The sequence below is a fragment of the Microtus oregoni genome, unplaced genomic scaffold, assembly GCF_018167655.1.
Source record: "Microtus oregoni isolate MIOR12 unplaced genomic scaffold, Mior012 000005F_ref0000423, whole genome shotgun sequence".
Classification (NCBI taxonomy): domain Eukaryota; kingdom Metazoa; phylum Chordata; class Mammalia; order Rodentia; family Cricetidae; genus Microtus; species Microtus oregoni.
Genome location: NW_024543064.1, coordinates 5,772,508 through 5,792,061, shown reverse-complemented (window position 1 = coordinate 5,792,061; position 19,554 = coordinate 5,772,508). Strand labels below are relative to the sequence as shown.

At 47.2% G+C, this 19,554-nt stretch overlaps 1 protein-coding gene across 4 annotated transcripts; it reads left to right on the top strand.

Annotated features, from left to right (window-relative positions):
- The first annotated feature begins 605 nt into the window (after positions 1-605).
- Positions 606-18,859, top strand: LOC121448347 (ERBB receptor feedback inhibitor 1). Of its 4 annotated transcripts, XM_041652298.1 has the most exons (5): positions 606-646; positions 2,923-3,032; positions 15,037-15,231; positions 15,351-15,427; positions 16,289-18,859. In XM_041652298.1, the coding sequence occupies exons 3-5, from the start codon at positions 15,110-15,112 to the stop codon at positions 17,470-17,472; spliced, it is 1,383 nt and encodes a 460-aa protein (XP_041508232.1). In that variant the 5' UTR covers positions 606-646; positions 2,923-3,032; positions 15,037-15,109; the 3' UTR covers positions 17,473-18,859. The 4 variants fall into 4 exon arrangements, with proteins under 4 accessions (XP_041508232.1, XP_041508231.1, XP_041508230.1 ...); XM_041652297.1 differs by lacking the exon at positions 606-646 and having other exon boundaries at positions 2,766-3,032; XM_041652296.1 differs by lacking the exons at positions 606-646; positions 2,923-3,032 and adding an exon at positions 4,391-4,641.
- Positions 18,860-19,554: the final 695 nt, after the last annotated feature.

Below are 19,554 nucleotides of genomic sequence, written 5' to 3'. Positions count from 1 at the left end.
AATTAATCCATAGGGTGCTAAAAACTTATTAATTAAAGTTATGAGTCCTAGAGATGGGGCTAGAATAAGAAACACGATGTTTGTTAAGGGAACCTTATGTACATAAAAGGTGACTCAAAAACCATCGCTAGAGCCTGCCTTCCTTCTGAGGAAGTCAATTCCTTCCCCTTAAGCACTCCAAACAACAGTCTAGAAAATTCTAGCACAGCTAACCCAGGCAGTCTTCTCTCAGGCCACAAACCACCCCGCGTGTGTGCAGGTGTGTGTGTGTTGTTAGCCCTTTTTAAGAGGAAGATCTAGAAGAGGGCAGCAGCCTCCTGAACTACAGAAGGAAAAAACGGGAATGCTGCAAACAATGCTTTAGTGCGCGCTACTTTCCAGATGGCAGCTGAAGTTCAGAGTCCAGTGGGCGCCTCTGCGGCTGCGCAGCGCCCCTTGTGAGTGCAGCTCAGGGCTCTCAGTCTCTGTAACTGAGAATTTTATACATGGCTGTAGTGTACTTTGATCAAGTCCACCCGTCCCTCCCTTTCAGTCCCTTCCCAGGCCCTCTTAAACGTTTCAAAAATAACACGTAGTCATTTACGTGTGGGTGCGTGTGTGGAGGGCAGAAGACAGCTTGCCGGACTGGCCTCTCTCCTTCCGCCGTGTGAGTCTCAGAGACAGAGGCAGGACAGTCTGCTTCTCAGGTTCTTTTGTGGGCTTTAATCCACAGAGTTTGCTGCAGATATGGGTGTGTGCGTGTGTGGTTATTTCCATAGTGTGGTACAGTAACAAATGACCTCTAAGAAATGTAAATTTCCCACTGTTCATGCATTTTTATTGCACTTATCTACAGACTAGTAAAAAATGTCTAGCTTATGTATTGAGAAGAACTAAGGTCCTGTTGTTAATAAGGTAATGCAAAAGTATTTCTCCTTAAAGTATTTCTTTTTAAACGAAGTACAGAAACACCTATTATCAAGAAGAATAAACACAAAACTGCATGTACTTTTTTTTTACAGGCTTCCAAGAGCAAACATATAAACATACATTTGCTAAGGCCCCGTGTGGCACGTTCACTCCTAGACATGGCTTGTGGGATTTCTTTGAGAGAACAGAGGGAAAGTGCCACTGTGGGTCTCAGGTTTCTGAGCCAGAACCTCAACCTTGTCCTCATTCCGGGGTGGCTAAAAAGAGCGAAGTGACAAGCTAGGTCAGCGTGACAGAAGACTAACGTTTTAGACAGTGTATTTCAGTTCTGCTTTTAAAGAGTCGGCTGATAAAAATTCCTTGGGAAATGGCCTCAAGGCTAAACCAACTTTGACTTTTAAAAAGAAAAAAAAAAGAAAAATTTTGCATTTCTGAGTCGAGACAGTTTAAAACACGTTAGAAAGAGTATCCTCTCTAGCTCTCTAGTCTGGCGTTTGAGCTGTTACAGACCAATGAGCAAGCGATCAATATGCCAGCATCACTCCACGTGGCTTAGCATTTTCACTTTAAGCTTTTCTCAGACTTCTCTACAACAGTTTTGGCACACCAGTGTGGTTATAAAATACTATTAGGCAGCCTGTGGAGTATAAGTTTCCCCACAGAACTTCTCCAAGACTGAGCAAGGGCCATTAGAAGAATAACGGTGGGGTAAAGTCGGTGAAGTCGAAATTCTAATTCCTTCCTCCCCAAAAAAGCGTGAGCTAAATGTTTATTTTTTCAAGTTTAAAGTAGATCCGAAGAGAAAAGCCAGATCAATCATGCATTACTAAAAAAAAAAATTTGTGATTTTTTTTTAAAAATATAATTCACCAAAACATTAGCACACCCCACAGCTCACAGGGTAGACTAAGTATCCTGTTGATGTCTTTCTCACAGAAGGGGTGTGTTCCAGGGTTGCTTTGGTGATTATCACTGTTTTATGAATAGGGGGATATAAAGGCAAGCCAGTCAGGCTAGAGCAGGAATTACAACTGTATTGTGTGGACTAGAAAGAGAGTAAGTAGGGTTCTTTCTGGATGAAACTGAACCTCATTCAAGTCCCCATTCAGTAAATGCTGTACTATGAAGTCTGAAAGATGTTCTCAGGTAGATGTTTTAAACACACACACATACACACAGCGGGGTGCAAGAGGAGAGGGAGAGAGAGAGAAGGGGAGGGTAGCCTATGGGTAAACCAGAATATAAAAGGTGGGGGGCATGTGGGACTTCCTGTGACTCTCAAAGCCTAGTCTAACTGGATGAGGTTAGCCCGAGCTATACAGTGAGTTCTAGGCCAGCTTGGGCTACAGAGTAAACTGTGTCTCAGAACCCACCAAAACCTAAACAAGTAAGGAAATAATAAATATCTAGCTAATTTGGCAATAACTAATTTCTGTAAGATTACAATACTTATTATGTGAAAGGCAGTGAGAAGAAGAGCAAACAGAATGTCTAGAAGCGTGGCTGTGAAAACGGTCCAACCAGTCCCTACAGACCAGTCAGGGCCGTCAGTTGCTGAGAACAGGCAAAGGAATACTTGAGATTTTTCTTTTCTTTTCTTTTTTTTTTTAAATCTGGTGTTTTAAGGCCTTGAATTCAAAATTAGGCCTTTGAGTTAAATGAAAAAGAATGCAAGTCAATACTGGAAAAGGCAAATCATTTCACGGGGCACAAAGTTAATAGTTAACCAGATAACGAGGCCAGAGCCTCATTCCATATGTTAAACTGGCTCAATTAGGCAGTGCTAAGCATATAACTATCAAGCATTCTTGCTGGAGTGCCAGAGGGCTCTGTGTGGACCACAGAGGTCAGCCACAGGTCTGTGGCCTCTCCTCTGTGGAACACCATTAGGGAGATTTGTACTCGCTCAAACTGAAGGGCTTCGTTCTGTTTGCTTTTTTTCTTTAACTACTCTTGGTTTATCGTTGTATTATTTATTTTACGGTTAAACTATAAACCTGAGTTGCATCACAGGATTTCGGCCCCAAGAAACCTCCTCCCTGGAGACTTGATGGCGTTTTGTCCTTGGGCACCAGTGGCCACCCTGGGGCCAAGAGACATGGAGAACAGCACGAGCTGGACAGGTAAACCAAGAGGGCTGGGGGCAGGCTTGAGGGAGGTGCCCCAAGTGCAGCCTAGCTTTGCCCCAGGCCAGGGATGGGGAGTGAGGCCTCCCTGATCCTGTCCACTGAGCTCTCTCCCTGTTGTATGTCACCTTCCTATACTGTCCCTCACGTTCTCATTGTCCTTTGGTCACCCATATTAACTGTCACAGTGCCCTGTATGTCCTGCAGTGGCTCACCCTGCTCCTTGCTGCCCCTTCCATCCCTTCCTGTCCTTAGCCAGGCACTCACTGCCCACTGGCTTCAGGTTCCTGCAGCATCTCCTGCTGTATCCTGGTGGCCTTGCTGCCTTCGCCATCCCTCGCTGTCCCTTCCTGTCTTCAGTCTCATGCTGTTCCCCACTGCCCCTCAGTTCTCGGCCACTTTCTCCATCGTCCTCCACCTCCATCCCTGGCTATAGTGCCCTGACATCCTTCACTGTCCCTTGCTGTTCCTCATTGTCCCCTCCACTCTCCTTGCCAGCCCTCAACTCTCTCCCTCACTGTCCCCCAGAGTCCTCTCCTGTCCCTCACTGTCCCCCAGAGTCCTCTCCTGTCCCCTAGAGTCCTCTCCTGTTCCTCACTGTCCCCCAGAGTCCTCTCCTGTCCCCTAGAGTCCTCTCCTGTCCCTCACTGTCCCCCAGAGTCCTCTCCTGTCCCCCAGCAGTGTCCTCTCCTGTTCCTCACTGTCCCCCAGAGTCCTCTCCTGTCCCCTAGAGTCCTCTCCTGTCCCTCACTGTCCCCCAGAGTCCTCTCCTGTCCCCTAGAGTCCTCTCCTGTTCCTCACTGTTCCCCAGAGTCCTCTCCTGTCCCCTAGGGTCCTTTTCTGTCCCTCATTGTCCCCCGGAGTCCTCTCCTGTCCCCCGAGTCCTCTCCTGTCCCTCACTGTCCCTCAGGGTCCTCTCCTGTCCCCCACTTTACCCCAGACTCCTCTCCTGTCCCCTAGAGTCCTCTCCTGTCCCTCACCGTCCCTCACTGCACCTCAGGGTGCCCCTCATCGTCCCAAGCCCCTGCTTTCCTCCGCCCCCCAGAGGGCTTCCTTGGCCCAGGGGCACCTCAGCGCCACTTCCTTCTCGGGGCTGGAAACAGGGCTGCTCACAGCCTTCTGAGGAAAATTCAGTGTCCTCGGGTCTCGGCAGTTCGCACAGAGGTAGCCCCGCCAGAAACATCCCCTCAGGAGATGTGGCTGTTGCCGAAGCCCGGCGGGCCCCACACAAACGCTTCGGACGCGGCATTGCCCCTTTAAGCAGCCGGCCGCCCTGATTGGCTGAACGGGGGAGGCGGGGCAGGGAGCGGCGACGTGCGCTGTCACTCACCCTATATATACGGACGGCCGCCGCGGCGGCGGCTGCGGCGGCGGCCGAATGCGAAGCTGGGCGAGCGAGTGGTGCGAGTGGTGCAGTGTGGTGAGCGGGCGCCGAGAGCGAGGCGGGCACTAGCAAGCCTACGAGCGAGCGGAGAGAGAGGGAGAGAAAGAGAAGGCGAGAGAGCGGCGAGGCGCCTGCGCGATGCTCGGGCCCCTGAGCCCGCGGCTCTGAGCCAGCCGGAACGGACATGCGCGGGAGGGCGCCGCGGGGCCCCGCTCCCCGGGGGTAAGGGGCCTGGCGGGGGTCGGGGAGCCCCGGAAGCCGGCGGGGCCGGGGGCGCGGAGGGAGGGCGAGCGGGCGGGCTGGACCGGGGACGGCGGCCGCGCTGCTTCCAGGGAATGGGCCGGGGCGCGCGAGGAGCCGCGGGCCGGGGCGCTCTGGGCTTCCCGCCGGGGCCATGCCCCCGCTCGCACACGACACGTCTCCCCAGTCCGGGGCTCCGGAGCGGCGGCTGCAGGGTCTTCTGCGGCCGGGGGATGCGGCGGGGCTTCCGAGCACCCCGCGCACCCCCGTCAGTCCGGCCCAGAAAGCTCCAGCGAGAAGCTGTTGCGGGCTCGGAGGTGGCTAGTCCCCGGTTGGTACCAGTTTTGAGTCGCAGTCCGACTCGGCGAGGAAGGTCATTGCCTTTTTTTTTCCCCCAACTCATCCGAGTTGTTCTGTGGCCTTTTCCTCGCCAGGAACGTGATTCTCTGCCTTAAATGAATTAAATATTACACAAAGCTGCAGAGTTCGATCGCAAAGGCTCCTTGGCAGTATCATGTGTATGTGTGTATATATATATCGTATCTTTGTTCAAATTAACCGTGATTGGTGGTGCTGGATGGGTGCTACCTCGGTCTTTATTAGGATTTCATCACTGCTTGAAAGAAACCAGTCTCCTACCTGATAAAAATGTGAATAGACTGTTAGTCATAAACTTGAGTGTAGTAAGAATAGAGACTGTAGCTTTAAAAGAGCTGTGACGGGAGGTACACCTGCAACACAGGTAGGGCAGGACTGGTTTCCAGGCAACTGTCTGGGGTGAAGAAAGGTGAGGTAGAAATTGCTTTTTTTTTTTTTCTTTAAACCTCCTGGGGGTGGGGAAATAAAAGAAGGGCTCTACAGTTTTAAAGTTCCTCCAGTCTCTCTGGGTGTAGTGGGTCCGCATCTCTGAAGAGTGGAACTTCTGGCTTTGCTGTGCCTGCCTGCCCTTTGTTAAAAACCTTTCTTAAAACCTGTATGTAGTTAGGGAGCTTTAAGAAAGATTTTGCTTAAGAGACCAAAGGTGGCCTATATACCTGTGTCAGCAAAAGGGCAAATTTTATAAAAACAAAAATAGTAAGCTGGATTTTTACTAACCTGGCAGTTATGGCTGATTGTTATCAGTCCATCCCTTTCTGGATATTAGAAGGTTGGAAGGAAACACATGAAGGTTTTTAAACAGGAACTGGACACTCTCATTGCCTCCACGTCCTCTGTTCTGGCGGGTGTTTGCTAGTAAGTGGTGAAAACTCTATCTTGGCAGATGCATTAGATGATAAACTCCTTAAGGGCAGGCACTCTGCCTTGGAGAGCTTTTATTTTCCGCAGCCTTGCACATAGCTGATGTTGATAAATAAATGCTGAGAAGCGTGGCTCACATTTTAAGACTCAATGGGATTGGCCCAGGCACTGATAAAGTTTGGAAAGAAAATCTGTTCCTTTTTAATGGCTCTTATGAAATGTCTGAATTACTCATATTTTTGAGAAGTAGAATTACCAATTTTTAACAAGTTGGATCTCCTACTTTGGGTTTACAATAGAAACTTTTGAGCCATTTGTGTGACTTAATTATGTTGTAGTCTTTAGGTGTTTTTGTTTCTTTCTTTTTTCCTAATGATACTCTTTATTGCCGCTTCTCCAGAGTTGTACTAGATAATACTGCCTTTCTGCTCATACTAATAGTAGCTTGTAAATGCAAGTTCCCTAAATTACAGGTGCAATCTAACATGCTTGCAACTGACCTGATTGTCAGCATACCATCAAGTTGCTTTAGAGAGGTGAGCAGAGGAGGGAAAAGGTGGTGCCCAGGGTAATTCCTGGAATTTGAATGTCATTGGCTCCCTCCACTAGAGACGCAACTCCACTCAGCCTCCATAAACACGAACTGGTCCCTCGTCATCAGGGTGCGCACAGCATCCTTTGCAGGTGTTGGCCATGCTTTGTGAAAGCTAATGAATAATAATTCTCTAGATAAGCCCAGTTCAGTTGTGGTATGCTGACATTATTCACACAGTTTAAACTTGATTAAGTGTGGATAAAACTGGTGAATGTAATAATCCAAAATGTAAATTACTAACTTAACAGGATTGGTGTTGAGAAAAAGTTAGTGTGGTATTCAGACTTCAAAAGGTGAGATTTGTAGTCATATTGATAATTTAGTTCATTTTAGAATATCAAATCAGGGGCAGACTGACTGGTGTTCAGACCTCAGTGAATAGATCTTTTACAGTCCGGAACTAGAGGTCTTTTCCATTTGAAACAGAACGACAAGGACTAGAAGTTACTGTTCAAAAGCTCTTATTAGCACCAGGCAGTGGTGGCTCCCGCCTTTAATCCCAGCACTCAGGAGGCAGAGACTGCTGTGAGTTCAAGGCCAACCTGGTCTACAGAGCTAGTTCCAGGACAGCTAGGACTGTTACAAAGAGAAAAACAAAAACAAGGGGAAAAAAAAAGCTCTTACTAACAACACATAGCTAAGAAAAAACTTCACTAAGTACAGATTCTTACTCCACATGGAAGGTTCTCCTACCTCATTTCATGCCTCCCTTCTCTGTCCTTTAAGAAATCGGTTCAGAGAGTCACCTGTCTAGTGAGGCCTCCCCGACCACCTGTGTAAATAAGTTCTCTGCCTCCCTGCCCTGTCGCTGTGCCCTGTTCGTTTCCTTGAGAGTTACCACCATCTGAAATTGTTTGTTATCCCCATCCCCATTGGATGGAGGGTTTCTTCAGGCAGCAACCACTGTTCTTCATCTGATGTAGTCTCTGTTCCAGAAGAAGCATCCAGCATGTACTTGTGAAAAAAATTCATGTTTGCTCTCTAAGAATTTGGCCTGAAGGAAGTTGAGTACCAGTTTCTGTCTTTGCAGCTAGCTAACATACAGGTTTTAACTATTCCTCCTTTGTATAGCATCACTTTATTTAGGCAAGCAAGAGCGTTAGAAGACGCCAAGCTGCCTAAAGTGATGATACCACAAAGAAGAGGAGTGTGATGAAAGTGCAGAGTGGAAAATGCTGGCTAGCTCACACACAGGATAGCCCAGACTGGCTAGCTCACACGCAGGATAGCCCAGAATGGCTGGCTCACACACAGGATAGCCCAGACTGGCTGGCTCACACGCAGGATAGCCCAGACTGGCTGGCTCACACGCAGGATAGCCCAGACTGGCTGGCTCACACGCAGGATAGCCCAGACTGGCTGGCTCACACGCAGGATAGCCCAGACTGGCTGGCTCACACGCAGGATAGCCCAGACTGGCTGGCTCACACGCAGGATAGCTCAGACTGGCTAGCTCACACACAGGATAGCCCAGACTGGCTGGCTCACACGCAGGATAGCCCAGACTGGCTGGCTCACACGCAGGATAGCCCAGACTGGCTGGCTCACACGCAGGATAGCCCAGACTGGCTGGCTCACACGCAGGATAGCCCAGAATGGCTGGCTCACACGCAGGATAGCCCAGACTGGCTGGCTCACACGCAGGATAGCCCAGACTGGCTAGCTCACACGCAGGATAGCCCAGACTGGCTGGCTCACACGCAGGATAGCCCAGACTGGCTAGCTCACACGCAGGATAGCCCAGACTGGCTGGCTCACACGCAGGATAGCCCAGACTGGCTGGCTCACACGCAGGATAGCCCAGACTGGCTGGCTCACACGCAGGATAGCCCAGAATGGCTGGCTCACACGCAGGATAACTCGGATAGTCTTTTTCTCAGCCCACTTTATTTCCTCATTAGCAAAATGGAGTTTATAATTCCTGCCTCCTCTTAGACGGGTATTGTGGGGACCAAGTGAGATAATATATAAGAAAGTGCTTTGTAATTTGTAGAGTGCCTTACAGATAAAATAATTCTGTTACTGAATTCCAGGTTTCATGATAGAGCTAAGTCATAATGGCATCATTGGGATCCATGCTATGAGAATGTTAAAAAGAAGCCTATTTGGATATAGGTGGTAACCCTTTTACAAGTAGACACATGCCACATCAAATAACTATGTATACAGAGCCCGTTGTGGGGCATCATTATAACAGTAAAGATAAAGACTGTCAAAAGAATTACTTCAGTGATCTAGAAGGTTAGTTTATACCGCCATCTGCTCATTTTAGATATCTAGGCCAAATACATAATTGATGACTTTTTAGTAGGGAAATTTGAGGCAGTGAAATGGGAACATTCATAGGCTTTGGGTTACTCAAGGAAATACTGTTACCAAATAGAATCCCTCCAGAAGTGTCTCCACCTTCCCCATAGCAGTCAAGTGTGTATCTTAAGTAATTTTTAGCCCATCAGTTTGAAGAGCCTCTGGGAGTAGAAGAGAGGCTGGGGTATGATCAAGAACCTGAACTTTGAAGCCAGGCTTCCTGGAGGAAGCCTTGGCATTACTGTGGCTCACCAGATCTGCGAGGGATCAGGTTCCAGAGGCTCCTCATGTGTAATTGAGAGTAGTGATGGTCACACACCCACCTTACAGGGTTGGTGCAAGGACAAAACCCTGAAAAGGCTTCCTGACAATGTCCCGGATGTTCGTTATTAGTAGCGCCTGTGTATTCACTTTAACAATCTGGAGTGGTCCATTGGGTTATTTAAATGCTTGTTAAATAAACTTGAAGTTTTAAAGACTCACTTCCCATCATTAGACTACTGTGCTCATTGTCATTAAGATTACAACAGAACCCACAGATCTTTCACAGGTATGAAGTATTATGTCCGAAAGGAATAGTCTTCTGTCCTGTGTGTGCTCACCTGTGTTTGTGGATGCTGTTGATTGTGGTGCTGTAGGAAAAATACCAGTGGCAAAACAACACATTGTTGGCTGCCCTCCTGTAACTGTATTGCCCTAAAATCCTGAGAGACAAATGGGGTTACAGGGCTGTTTGTTGATTATGGTGAATGAATGAAGGTGCTTAGCTAGGAGTTTTCTGGATTGTTGAAGAATTTCTAGCCTTTGATTATTATTTTGACAGTATGGGTATAAATTATTTTCCTTATAGCCTCCATTTTCACCACCTGCAAGTGGGCCAGAAATGGGGGGGGGGGGTAATTTAAGGCCCTCTGAGGAATGGTGTTGAGAAATGGGGGGGTACATTTAAGGCCCTCTGAGGAGTGGTGTTGAGAAATGGGGGGGGTACATTTAAGGCCCTCTGAGGAGTGGTGTTGAAAATGCACAACTCTTCATTTTAATTTTATCCTTTTGAACAGCATTTTAATATTTGCTGAAAGTGTCACATTTTACTTGATTTTTATTTAAAAAGTCATTCATGCATCTAATATAAAGGCCATTTCTGCCTTTTCACAGTATGCATATAACAAATTTTTTTTTGTTTTTCATTTTGTTTTTTGAGACAGGGTTTCTCTGTGTATTTTTTTTTTTTTTTTTGGTTTTTCGAGACAGGGTTTCTCTGTGGCTTTGGAGCCTGTCCTGGAACTAGCTCTTGTAGACCAGGCTGGTCTCGAACTCACAGAGATCCGCCTGCCTCTGCCTCCCGAGTGCTGGGATTAAAGGCGTGCGCCACCATCGCCCGGCCTCTCTGTGTAGTTTTGGAGCCTGTCCTGGAACTAGTTCTTGTAGACCAGGCTGGCCTTGAACTCACAGACTTCCCCCTGCCTCTGCCTCCAGAGTGCTAGGATAAAGCCGTGTACCACCACTGGCACGAAGAAATTTTCTTAGCTTGCCTCTTTCTTTCCCTATTCCCAAATCATAGCTTTTAAAATGAAATCTGAAAATCTTTGAATTCAGGCCTTTGCTCTTGAAATGTCTGTGCAGATTGCCCTTGTGCTTTCTGTAAATCAGTGCGGTGACACCACCTGCCTGATCCAAACTGCTTCCGCAGCCAGGAAAACACATGGTCACTTTGTGCCGCTGATTGACTAGAAGTATGGCCTAGTCTATGATTTTTAACTCCTCCTGCATGACTGCAACAGTGCTGAGCATGCAGGTGGATGCTAAGTCATTTTTCTCAGATTATTAATAAAAGTTGATAAAACAGCCAGTAAAACTGATTTCCATTTTCTCTCAAAGGTAATCAGACTGTGTGTGTGTGTGTGTGTGTGTGTGTGTTTTAGCATAGACAGTGGCATATTTGGGGAGGAGTGAAAGTCATATCACGTGTCCAGTTCTAATCAGTTTCTTTTGATAAATCTTGGCTGTATAGTTATGTTATTTCTTTGTTGGTTATAGAAGTAGTCAGGTGATTGTTAAATGCAGCTGAAAAGACCAGTTATCATTCTGGATAAACATAAATCAGGTTCTAGAAGCAGACTGAGAGAAGGAAATTACATCACACTCTTAAATAAGGAAGCACTGGGCAGAGCTGGATGAGTTGTAAGACAAAAATGTGCCCCTCCTCCTCCCAGGGATAGCTCTTGAGATGTATTAGTGAGATCTCATGGCAAGGTAAGCATATCTAGGTTACGGCCTTAAGGTAGCCTGGCTTTGTGTGTTAAAGCAGTTCCAAAGTGAGTGTTTTCAAGATGAAGCCATGTGCATTCACCTTAGAAAGCCCTGCGCAGTGAGCTGTTGGTGTGGCATGACTTTTATTTTTGAAAAAAGTCACAAAGTAGCAACAAAAGCAAGGTGAGTGGATTACAGTCCCACGGGAGTGGTATATAAGGAAGGGTCCAGTTTGTCCTCACTGCTTTAAGTGCATACTAAGGACTCTTCAGACATTTGCTCAGCCTCCACACTGCCCGCTCTGGATTCGGGGGGCTCTAGGGTACCCTAAGTGTGTTAGAGTATTACTGCCCATCTCACCGCTCTAATGATACTCAGTTGATCCCATAACTTTTTTTTTTTTTTTGCTTTTCCCCTTCGCTCCTTTCTTTAGCCTGAGGAACATCTCATGTGGTTGTGTTTTACAGTCTGAGGCGGCTGTTTTTTCAGTGTTCACTTAATATGTACTAAACTAAATGTGCACCACCAGTTCTGGATTTGGAGGGTAAGAGGGAAACCTGGGCACAGCACAGAATAGCCAGGAGCAGAGAGACATGGCTCTGGCTTTTAGTAAAGGGGAGGGGTGTTGTTGAGAGCACAGTATGAGAAGAGTAGCCTTAAAGCATAGGAGAAGAACGAGAGTTTAAATGGTAGATTAAGTAAGGCCTCACTGTGGAGGTCTTCTGTAACGGGTAGGGAGCTTTTAGAGCTTTTATGGGTTCTTTTGGGGGTGACAATTGAGGAACATTGATCTGATCCTGTTGGTGGTTTAAGTATTTTCAGACTGAAGGCCAGTTGGAAGCAGTAAGGGGAAGAGAGACTTGGAGGTGTAGGGACTGTGTATGGGGTTGGCAGGTGAATGCATAGTGGCCTTACTTAGGCTAACAGTGGCACCTCAGGAAATGGGATCCTTCTGAACCAGAAAGGAGGGTGAGTTAAGAAGCAGAAGGAATTGGGGTTTGGAGACTGTAAGATGCCAGAGGCCCATCCAAGTGGAAAGATAATCACCAGACAGTAAGAAATGCAAAGTTGAAGCCAGGTTGCACTCACCTGTTTCAGGGTTGTCTGTGGAGTTGAAGCCCTAGAAATGAATGAAATGATTTGAAGAGTAGGAAGCGCTGCCGAGAAGCGAGGGTTGGCAGTCCACTGCATTTGCCTCCCTGACAGTGCCAACGTCCCCTCATGACTGTGTGAGTTCATATGTCATGCCCAGGGGTCTTTGGGTCCTGGTCTGTGCTGTGCTCCCTGGAGCAGCGTTTACTTTGCTGTTCTTGGGTTTTGCAGCAGGACGTCATCTTGTACTTTTAGGTATGGATACTCGTGCATCAGTGTACCTCTGCTTATTGTCTTCACGGATGGAGAGGTAGAGCTAACTTTAGTTATAAGAACTTGAATAAAATTTAAAACATTGCAGCGTTAGTCAGGTTTCACTTGAGTGACGTGTGACCAGGTTGATTTCTCTGCCCCCACCAGGAATATACAGCCTAAATATTAGTCTTGTTTTTTTGTTTTTTAAGAGAGGTAGAAGATTTTCAGTTGGTCTTCTTACCTTAGTTTAACTCTAGAGAGACTGTGTGATCTACACCTTAAATCTGTGGCATGCTGCTCTCGGTTTACAGCCTGAAGTTATTTCCACAGATGAGACACCGCAGTTGTATTGCTCTCCTTGCTTCTGCCATGCAAGCAAGTAGGAAGTTCGGATAGTTTCATAACATGGCCCATTCACAATTCCCCATTGAAATTTAGAGGCAGGTCACCTTCTATGAATACACAAAGGCACTATTGTGGTCAGAAGTGAGCTGGCTTAGTGAACACAATTCTTTTTATACTAAAAAAAATTTTTTTTCCTTAAGAAAGCTAACGAGTAGGTGATGGAAACAATGAATAAAAAATAACTTTTTCTAGAACATGTAAATAATTTTAAGTGAGCACTGAAATATAAGTTTAGGGTTCCAAGGCAACTTGAGCAGAGGCGATAGTTACGCAATCACTCTGTTGAAAGCTAAGCTGGGAATGGCATTAGGAGGCTGACACAGTAATTACTAGTCGGACTTGTCGGCGTGCCGACAGGTGGGGGCTGGGCCTGCAGGATCCCCCGCAGCATCGGCCTGTAATCGGGACGAACAATCTTCGAACGTGCGCTCCCAAACTACTTAAACACCACGTCCTTCCTCCCATCGCGCCTTTCGTTTTCACACCACCACAGGTCCTTTCCCTGCAGTCTCTCAGGCTCGCCAGTGTTTAGAAAAGGCTTGGCAGACATAGGGAGAGACGAGCCCTTTCCAAAGTAAGAATGTGTTTTTAAATTATTACTTTATGGTCAGTAACACCTCTGCTTCATTTCAGTAATCTGAAAACCAAGACAGTAGAAACCACCCGCTGACGAGGCTCCTTAAGTGACAGATGACCTTTGTGTCATGTATCTTTGAGAGACTGGTTTTAAAGGAATAAAGTTTGACTCTTTGAAATAATATTGTAAGCCTGTCATAAAATCACTGGCTTGTCATTGGAACACCAGCTGTGGAAACATCTGTGGAGGGTTGTTTTTAGATCATTAGCTTAAAAAACAAAACAAACAAAAAAAAAAACTTATGCCTTCCATATAGTTTATATTCAGTTGATAACAAACATTCTCTTATTGAGCCAGGTACCTATGATTAAGGTAGTAGGGACACAAAGCCCAGTTTATTAGACCTGGGATTTGTAGATAATGGGTGCTTAGTGCTGAGTAATTTAATAATAACAATAAAAGGAGCTCTCTGTGGAGCCCCTCCAGCCAGCAGAATTGTGCGCCTCTCCTCCTCAGGCCGGCAGTGTCCGCACTTGGTAGGTGTGCAAATATTTAATGGCAGAATGGTGTAGAGTGTTTGGAGATCTCAAAAGGGCCTGTGTTCTGAGCAGTCCACAGAGGAGGTCCCGCTGTCTGTGAAGGGGAGAAGCCGAGCTCACTAAGTGCACGTGACTATCTGAAGACCACAGGGGTTGAGTCATAAAAAGTCAGCTGGGTTGAGCTCCTGGGCCTTCAGACCTGTGACGTCCAGTAAGGGGGCTTCTGAAGTTTCCGAACTATCTTTTGCCTCTGTAATCCATGCCCTACAGGGGAGCAGGATGTGAATTACTGGGATTTCACAAGGGAGAATGCAAGGAATGTCCCTTGTGGAGGGAGGACGTTGTCCAAAGCCAACACTGAAGCTGGCTCTTTCGCAGAACTTGATTTTCACAAGCTAACAGAAGCTAGGATCTTCATATATGACTGTCTCTCTTGAGCAAGTACTAACTGGAGAATATGGCTTCTGTGACCAACTGAAAAACAGTCCAGATAAATGTTAGACTATGGGGCGGGTAGGTGGAAAATCTCAGTTGTGAGCACTAGTGACTATAACTGCTAGCTCAGCATATGAAGCACAGTACTTTCTAAAATTACTGGTTTTTTCCCCCCTGTGGGTAGGTGAGGGTAAGGCAGGGTCCAAACTGGCCTTGAACCCACCATCCTCCTGCCTCAGTCTTCCAAGTACTGGAATTACAGCTATGCACCACCATGCCTGACTTAAAATTCCTTTCTTAGCTTGGGAAGTCTGGGTGGGATCTACTGTGCTTCCTGCTGTGGTACAGCCCTGCCCTAGAAGGTCCAGTTAGTGGGCGGGAGGGAGGGCTGTGTGCTTTGGAAAGCGATGGTGATTTGTTGTGCAACTGGTAAACTCTGTAGCAAGGGCTGGCTTTTCTGGCAATGGATTCTTTCTTCTGTGAAAAATGTTTCAAGTGTCAGGTTAGTATTTACAAAACAGTTATGTTGCTGTCTACATTTTAAGTATCCTCATGAGAACTAGAAAGTCTGTAACCAAATTTTCCCACCTCCTCCTATCTCTGATGTTAGCTCCTTGTGCCTCAGCATAGACTATACTATTTGTGAATTACTTAGAGGGTCTCTTATTTCTTGATTTCCCCAGGGAATGAAAGCTACTGGCTGACTTAGAACCCCCTGGGCTTCACAGATTTGAAGACATCCCGGAGTGAGGCACAATGTCAACAGCAGGAGTTGCTGCTCAGGATATTCGAGTCCCATTAAAAACTGGATTTCTGCATAATGGCCAAGCCTTGGGGACTATGAAGACCTGCTGGGGCAGTCGCAGTGAGTTTGAAAAGTAAGTCCAGATTGGCCTGACTGCCCCATGCTGCGTGCCCGTGTGCCCGTTCGCGACACTACGGCCACAGAGGATGGGATTGTACTTGCTCATGACCGTGATGTTTTCTTTGCTTTCAGTAACTTTCTAAATATTGATCCAATCACCATGGCCTACAGTCTGAAGTCCCCTGCTCAAGAGCACCTAACAACTCTCGGTATGTCTGACAGTCTGCTGTGGAGTAGCCAAACACGGAGGGGCAGGCAGGCTCCTCAGCTTTGCCTTGGGTTTTGGAGGAGGAAACTAGGTAGCTTCCGTTTCCGACAAGCCTGACACCTAGTGGCCGCAGCCTCTGAAGAGACTTTTTTCTTAGACGTCTCTCTCTAGTTAAGGGAACTGCGGAAGTGTGGGTTTTCTGAGTCAAGAATTGCTATGCTCTCGGGTATGGCGCAGACTTCACTCTGTACCACCTTGGGCTGTATGTGCTGTTTATTCCTGCACTAATGCACATTTGAAAGCAGCGGGTACAAGCAGTACCCATGGTAACCAGACTTGGAAAACTGGGCGGTTATTTTCACGTGAGCATTATGTTCCGTGGGTGTTTGTGGAGAGCTTCTTAGCAGGTGAATGCACTAGAAGTGAGACCATCGAATTAAGATATGCTGGCCGGAAGGCCCTCACCCTGCCTTATCTCCCTCATGCCCAGCATGCCTGTACTGTCGCATGTCTTAAGTGGCAGGCCTGGTGTAGCATGGTGCTCATGTAAATTATACGCTGTTCATCTTCTGTGAATTTTGCACACGTCACAAAACTTGCCTGGGACGTGTGGGTGTATGCCGAGCACATGTCTAAGGGAGATGGCAGAGATAATTTGTTCTTTGAACCAGATCACGTGTGTTCCCCTACTCTGGCTCTAATTATACCTGTGGTGGTTGCATGGGTGTCCTCGGGGTTACACCAGTCAGGTGCTTCCCTGACTTGGGCAGAGAACTAGAGCGCATGTCCTGGGCCCTCTGATGGGGTGAAGGACAAAGGGTAGCACTTCTCGTGATGAGCATTGCTTGTGCCTTCATTTCAGGGTGTGCTGCGCGGTCTGCTCCGGTGAGTGGCCACTTCTTTGCAGAATATGGCCCGTCTCCAAAGTCAAGCTTGCCTCCTCTTATTATTCCCCCAAGTGACAGCTCAGGACAGCGTGAAGAAGATCAAGTTGTGTGTGGTTTTAAGAAACTCTCGGTGAATGGGGTCTGCACGTCCACACCTCCGCTTACACCCATCAAACACTGCTCTTCCCCTTTCCCCTGTGCCTCTCCATGTGATCGGGGCTCTCGGCCGCTCCCCCCATTGCCCATCTCTGAAGACCTGTCTCTGGATGAGGCCGACTGTGAGGTAGAATTTCTAACCAGCTCAGACACGGACTTCCTTTTAGAAGACTGTGCCCCTTCTGATTTCAGATATGGCGTTCCTGGCAGGCGAAGCTTCCGTGGGTGCGGACAGATCAACTATGCATATTTTGACACCCCAACTGTCTCTGTAGCAGATCTCAGCTGCACGTCTGACCAGAATAGAGTGGTTCCAGATCCAAACCCTCCCCCGCCTCAAAGCCATCGCAGATTAAGGAGGTCTCACTCGGGACCAGCTGGGTCATTTAACAAGCCAGCCATCCGGATATCTAGCTACACACATAGAGCTTCCCCCAGCTCAGATGAAGACAAGCCTGAGGTCCCTCCCAGGGTTCCTATACCTCCTCGGCCGGCAAAGCCAGACTACAGAAGGTGGTCTGCGGAAGTGACCTCCAACACATACAGTGATGAAGACAGGCCTCCCAAAGTCCCCCCGAGAGAACCTTTGTCACGGAGTAACTCCCGTACCCCGAGTCCTAAAAGCCTTCCATCTTACCTCAATGGGGTCATGCCCCCCACACAGAGCTTTGCCCCTGACCCCAAGTATGTCAGCAGCAAAGCCCTGCAAAGACAGAGCAGCGAAGGGTCTGCCAACAAAGTTCCCTGCATCCTGCCCATTATTGAAAATGGAAAGAAGGTTAGTTCAACGCATTATTACCTACTACCTGAGAGACCGCCGTACCTAGACAAGTATGAGAAGTATTTTAGGGAAGCGGAAGAAACGGACCCAAGCACCCAAATTCAGCCATTGCCTGCTGCCTGTGGTATGGCTTCTGCCACAGAAAAGCTGGCCTCCCGGATGAAAACAGACATGGGCAGTCACGGAAAGCGCAAACACTTATCCTACGTGGTTTCTCCGTAACTGTGAGGTCCTGCGTGGCTCAGCAGAAGTTACGTGGAGTGGATGGCTCCCAGCTTTCCAGTTTGAGGTTCATAGGACAATGTCAGGTTGCAGGATGAAGTCGGACTCCGTCTTAATGGGACGTGAGGTGCTATTACATTGGGAGTCCCTGGTTGATCAGCGTAAGAGGAAAAGTCTGTAATTTAAAGACGTGCTAGAGGGGAGGGAAGAATGGGCAGACTTTTACATTTGACTACAGTACATGCCTGTGTATAAATGTGCGGTGTAGCCCTAGACCATAGCTGCAGGATAACCAATTAGTCACTATCGTAGAGTAATATATATTCAGAATAATTAAAACCAAGCTGGGGGAGCAGCTCCTGATAGTGTGAAAATTGAGCAGATGGAAGAAAGCAGTATTGTTAGATCAAATTATAAATTTGTGTTTGTTAAGTTTAAAGGTTCCTGGCATTCGGGCCTGCTATATAGGTCGTGTGCCTGTCCCCCATCCCCACCCCAGCAGTCTTCTCCGTACAGGATAGGGCATGCTCTTCGCTGGGCCTGTGCCGTCTTGTTAAAATCATTCTATGGCCAAACACTTGTAGCTCTAGCGTTTTGTCTTGTTGAGGAGAAGGACAGCGGTTTCTGGACCATGTCATCACCTGTGTGTGTCTCACATCTTGAAAATGGCAGAATTGGTGAATAACTCTCCCATGCTAGTCCTGCTTTTCCCATCCACTGAAACGGCTGTTGTAGCAAGAGGCTTTCAAGGAAGTACAATGGAGTCGTACTGGCCGTCAGTGTTGGGGGTGCAAGTTTTATAGATTAATACAGCAATTAGCTCTGATTGAGAGTTACTCTCTGGGGATGTATGGTATGTTTTTGTTTTTTAGGCTTAATAAACAAGTACAACACAAGCTGGCCTTGTGTTGCTGGTTCCTATTCAGTATTTCCTGGGGATTGTTTGCTTTTTAAGTGAGACACTTCTGACCAATAGCACAGAACGTCTTAATGCCAGAGGTCACTTCAGCATCTTCCTGCTTTGAACTCAGTCTGGCTGCTTCACTGCCCTGAGATTCAGCGAGACACGTAGCTTTGTTCAGTTTTTTTTTTTACAGCCTCTGATGCGTTTATCTTGTATGGATAAGCACAAAGAGAAGGTGCTTGCTGACAGAGGGCACTGCTGCAATGTCCCAGCAGGCTGTTCAGTGTCGACTGCTGAATGGCGTTATTTGAGCTATTGAAAGCTTACTGTATAGCGTGAACTAAATGAAGGTTAAAACATGCTTTAGAACAATGCACTGATCTCTGCACTGTGTGTACAGTATTGGACAAAGGATTTATTCATTTTGTTGCATTATTTTGAATATTGTCTTTTCATTTTAATAAAGTTATATTACTTATTTATGACACCGTTAATAATGAGTCTTGTCTAAACTCTTATATCTCAGGCAACTGATCACCTTATTTTTAAAGCATGACAGAGTCTCTGAAGTAAATACATGTTGAAACTTACTGTAGGTTTCTAAATGACAATTTGAGCAACTTACTTGGGTATTCTAAACATGCATGGTGGCTGGGACCTGGCTCGGTTAGAGTGCTTGCCTAGTGTGCACCAGCCCTGGGTTCTATCTCTAGTACCACATAAACTGGGCATGATAGCACATGCCCAGAAGCCCACTGTCTGGGCGGCAGAGGCTGGAGGATCGGGAGGTCAAGGTCATCTTTGGTTACTTATGGCATTTGAGGTCAGCCTGGGCCACATGCGTCCACAGTAATACCACGCTCTTTGTTTTCACCGAACTACGAGAACTTGGCTGTGGTGCTCCTGTAAGAAGAGTAACGTGAGGAGGGTCGGGTGCTGTGCAGGGCGCTGTGCAGTTCCTGAGAAGCACGTAGTGCACGGACTTGATCTCACTCACTTTGAGCTAAGTCTGGACTACTCCGGCCTCTCTTGCTTATTTGAAGCCTTTAAAGGAATCTCCACTGCTAAAGGCCGCCATCAGAGCTGGGTGGCGGGCCCTGTGTGTCAGGTGTCATTCTGGCTTGGGAACTCATTCGATAACACTCAGTAGCAGCAGCCACATGTTAGATCTGGGAAGA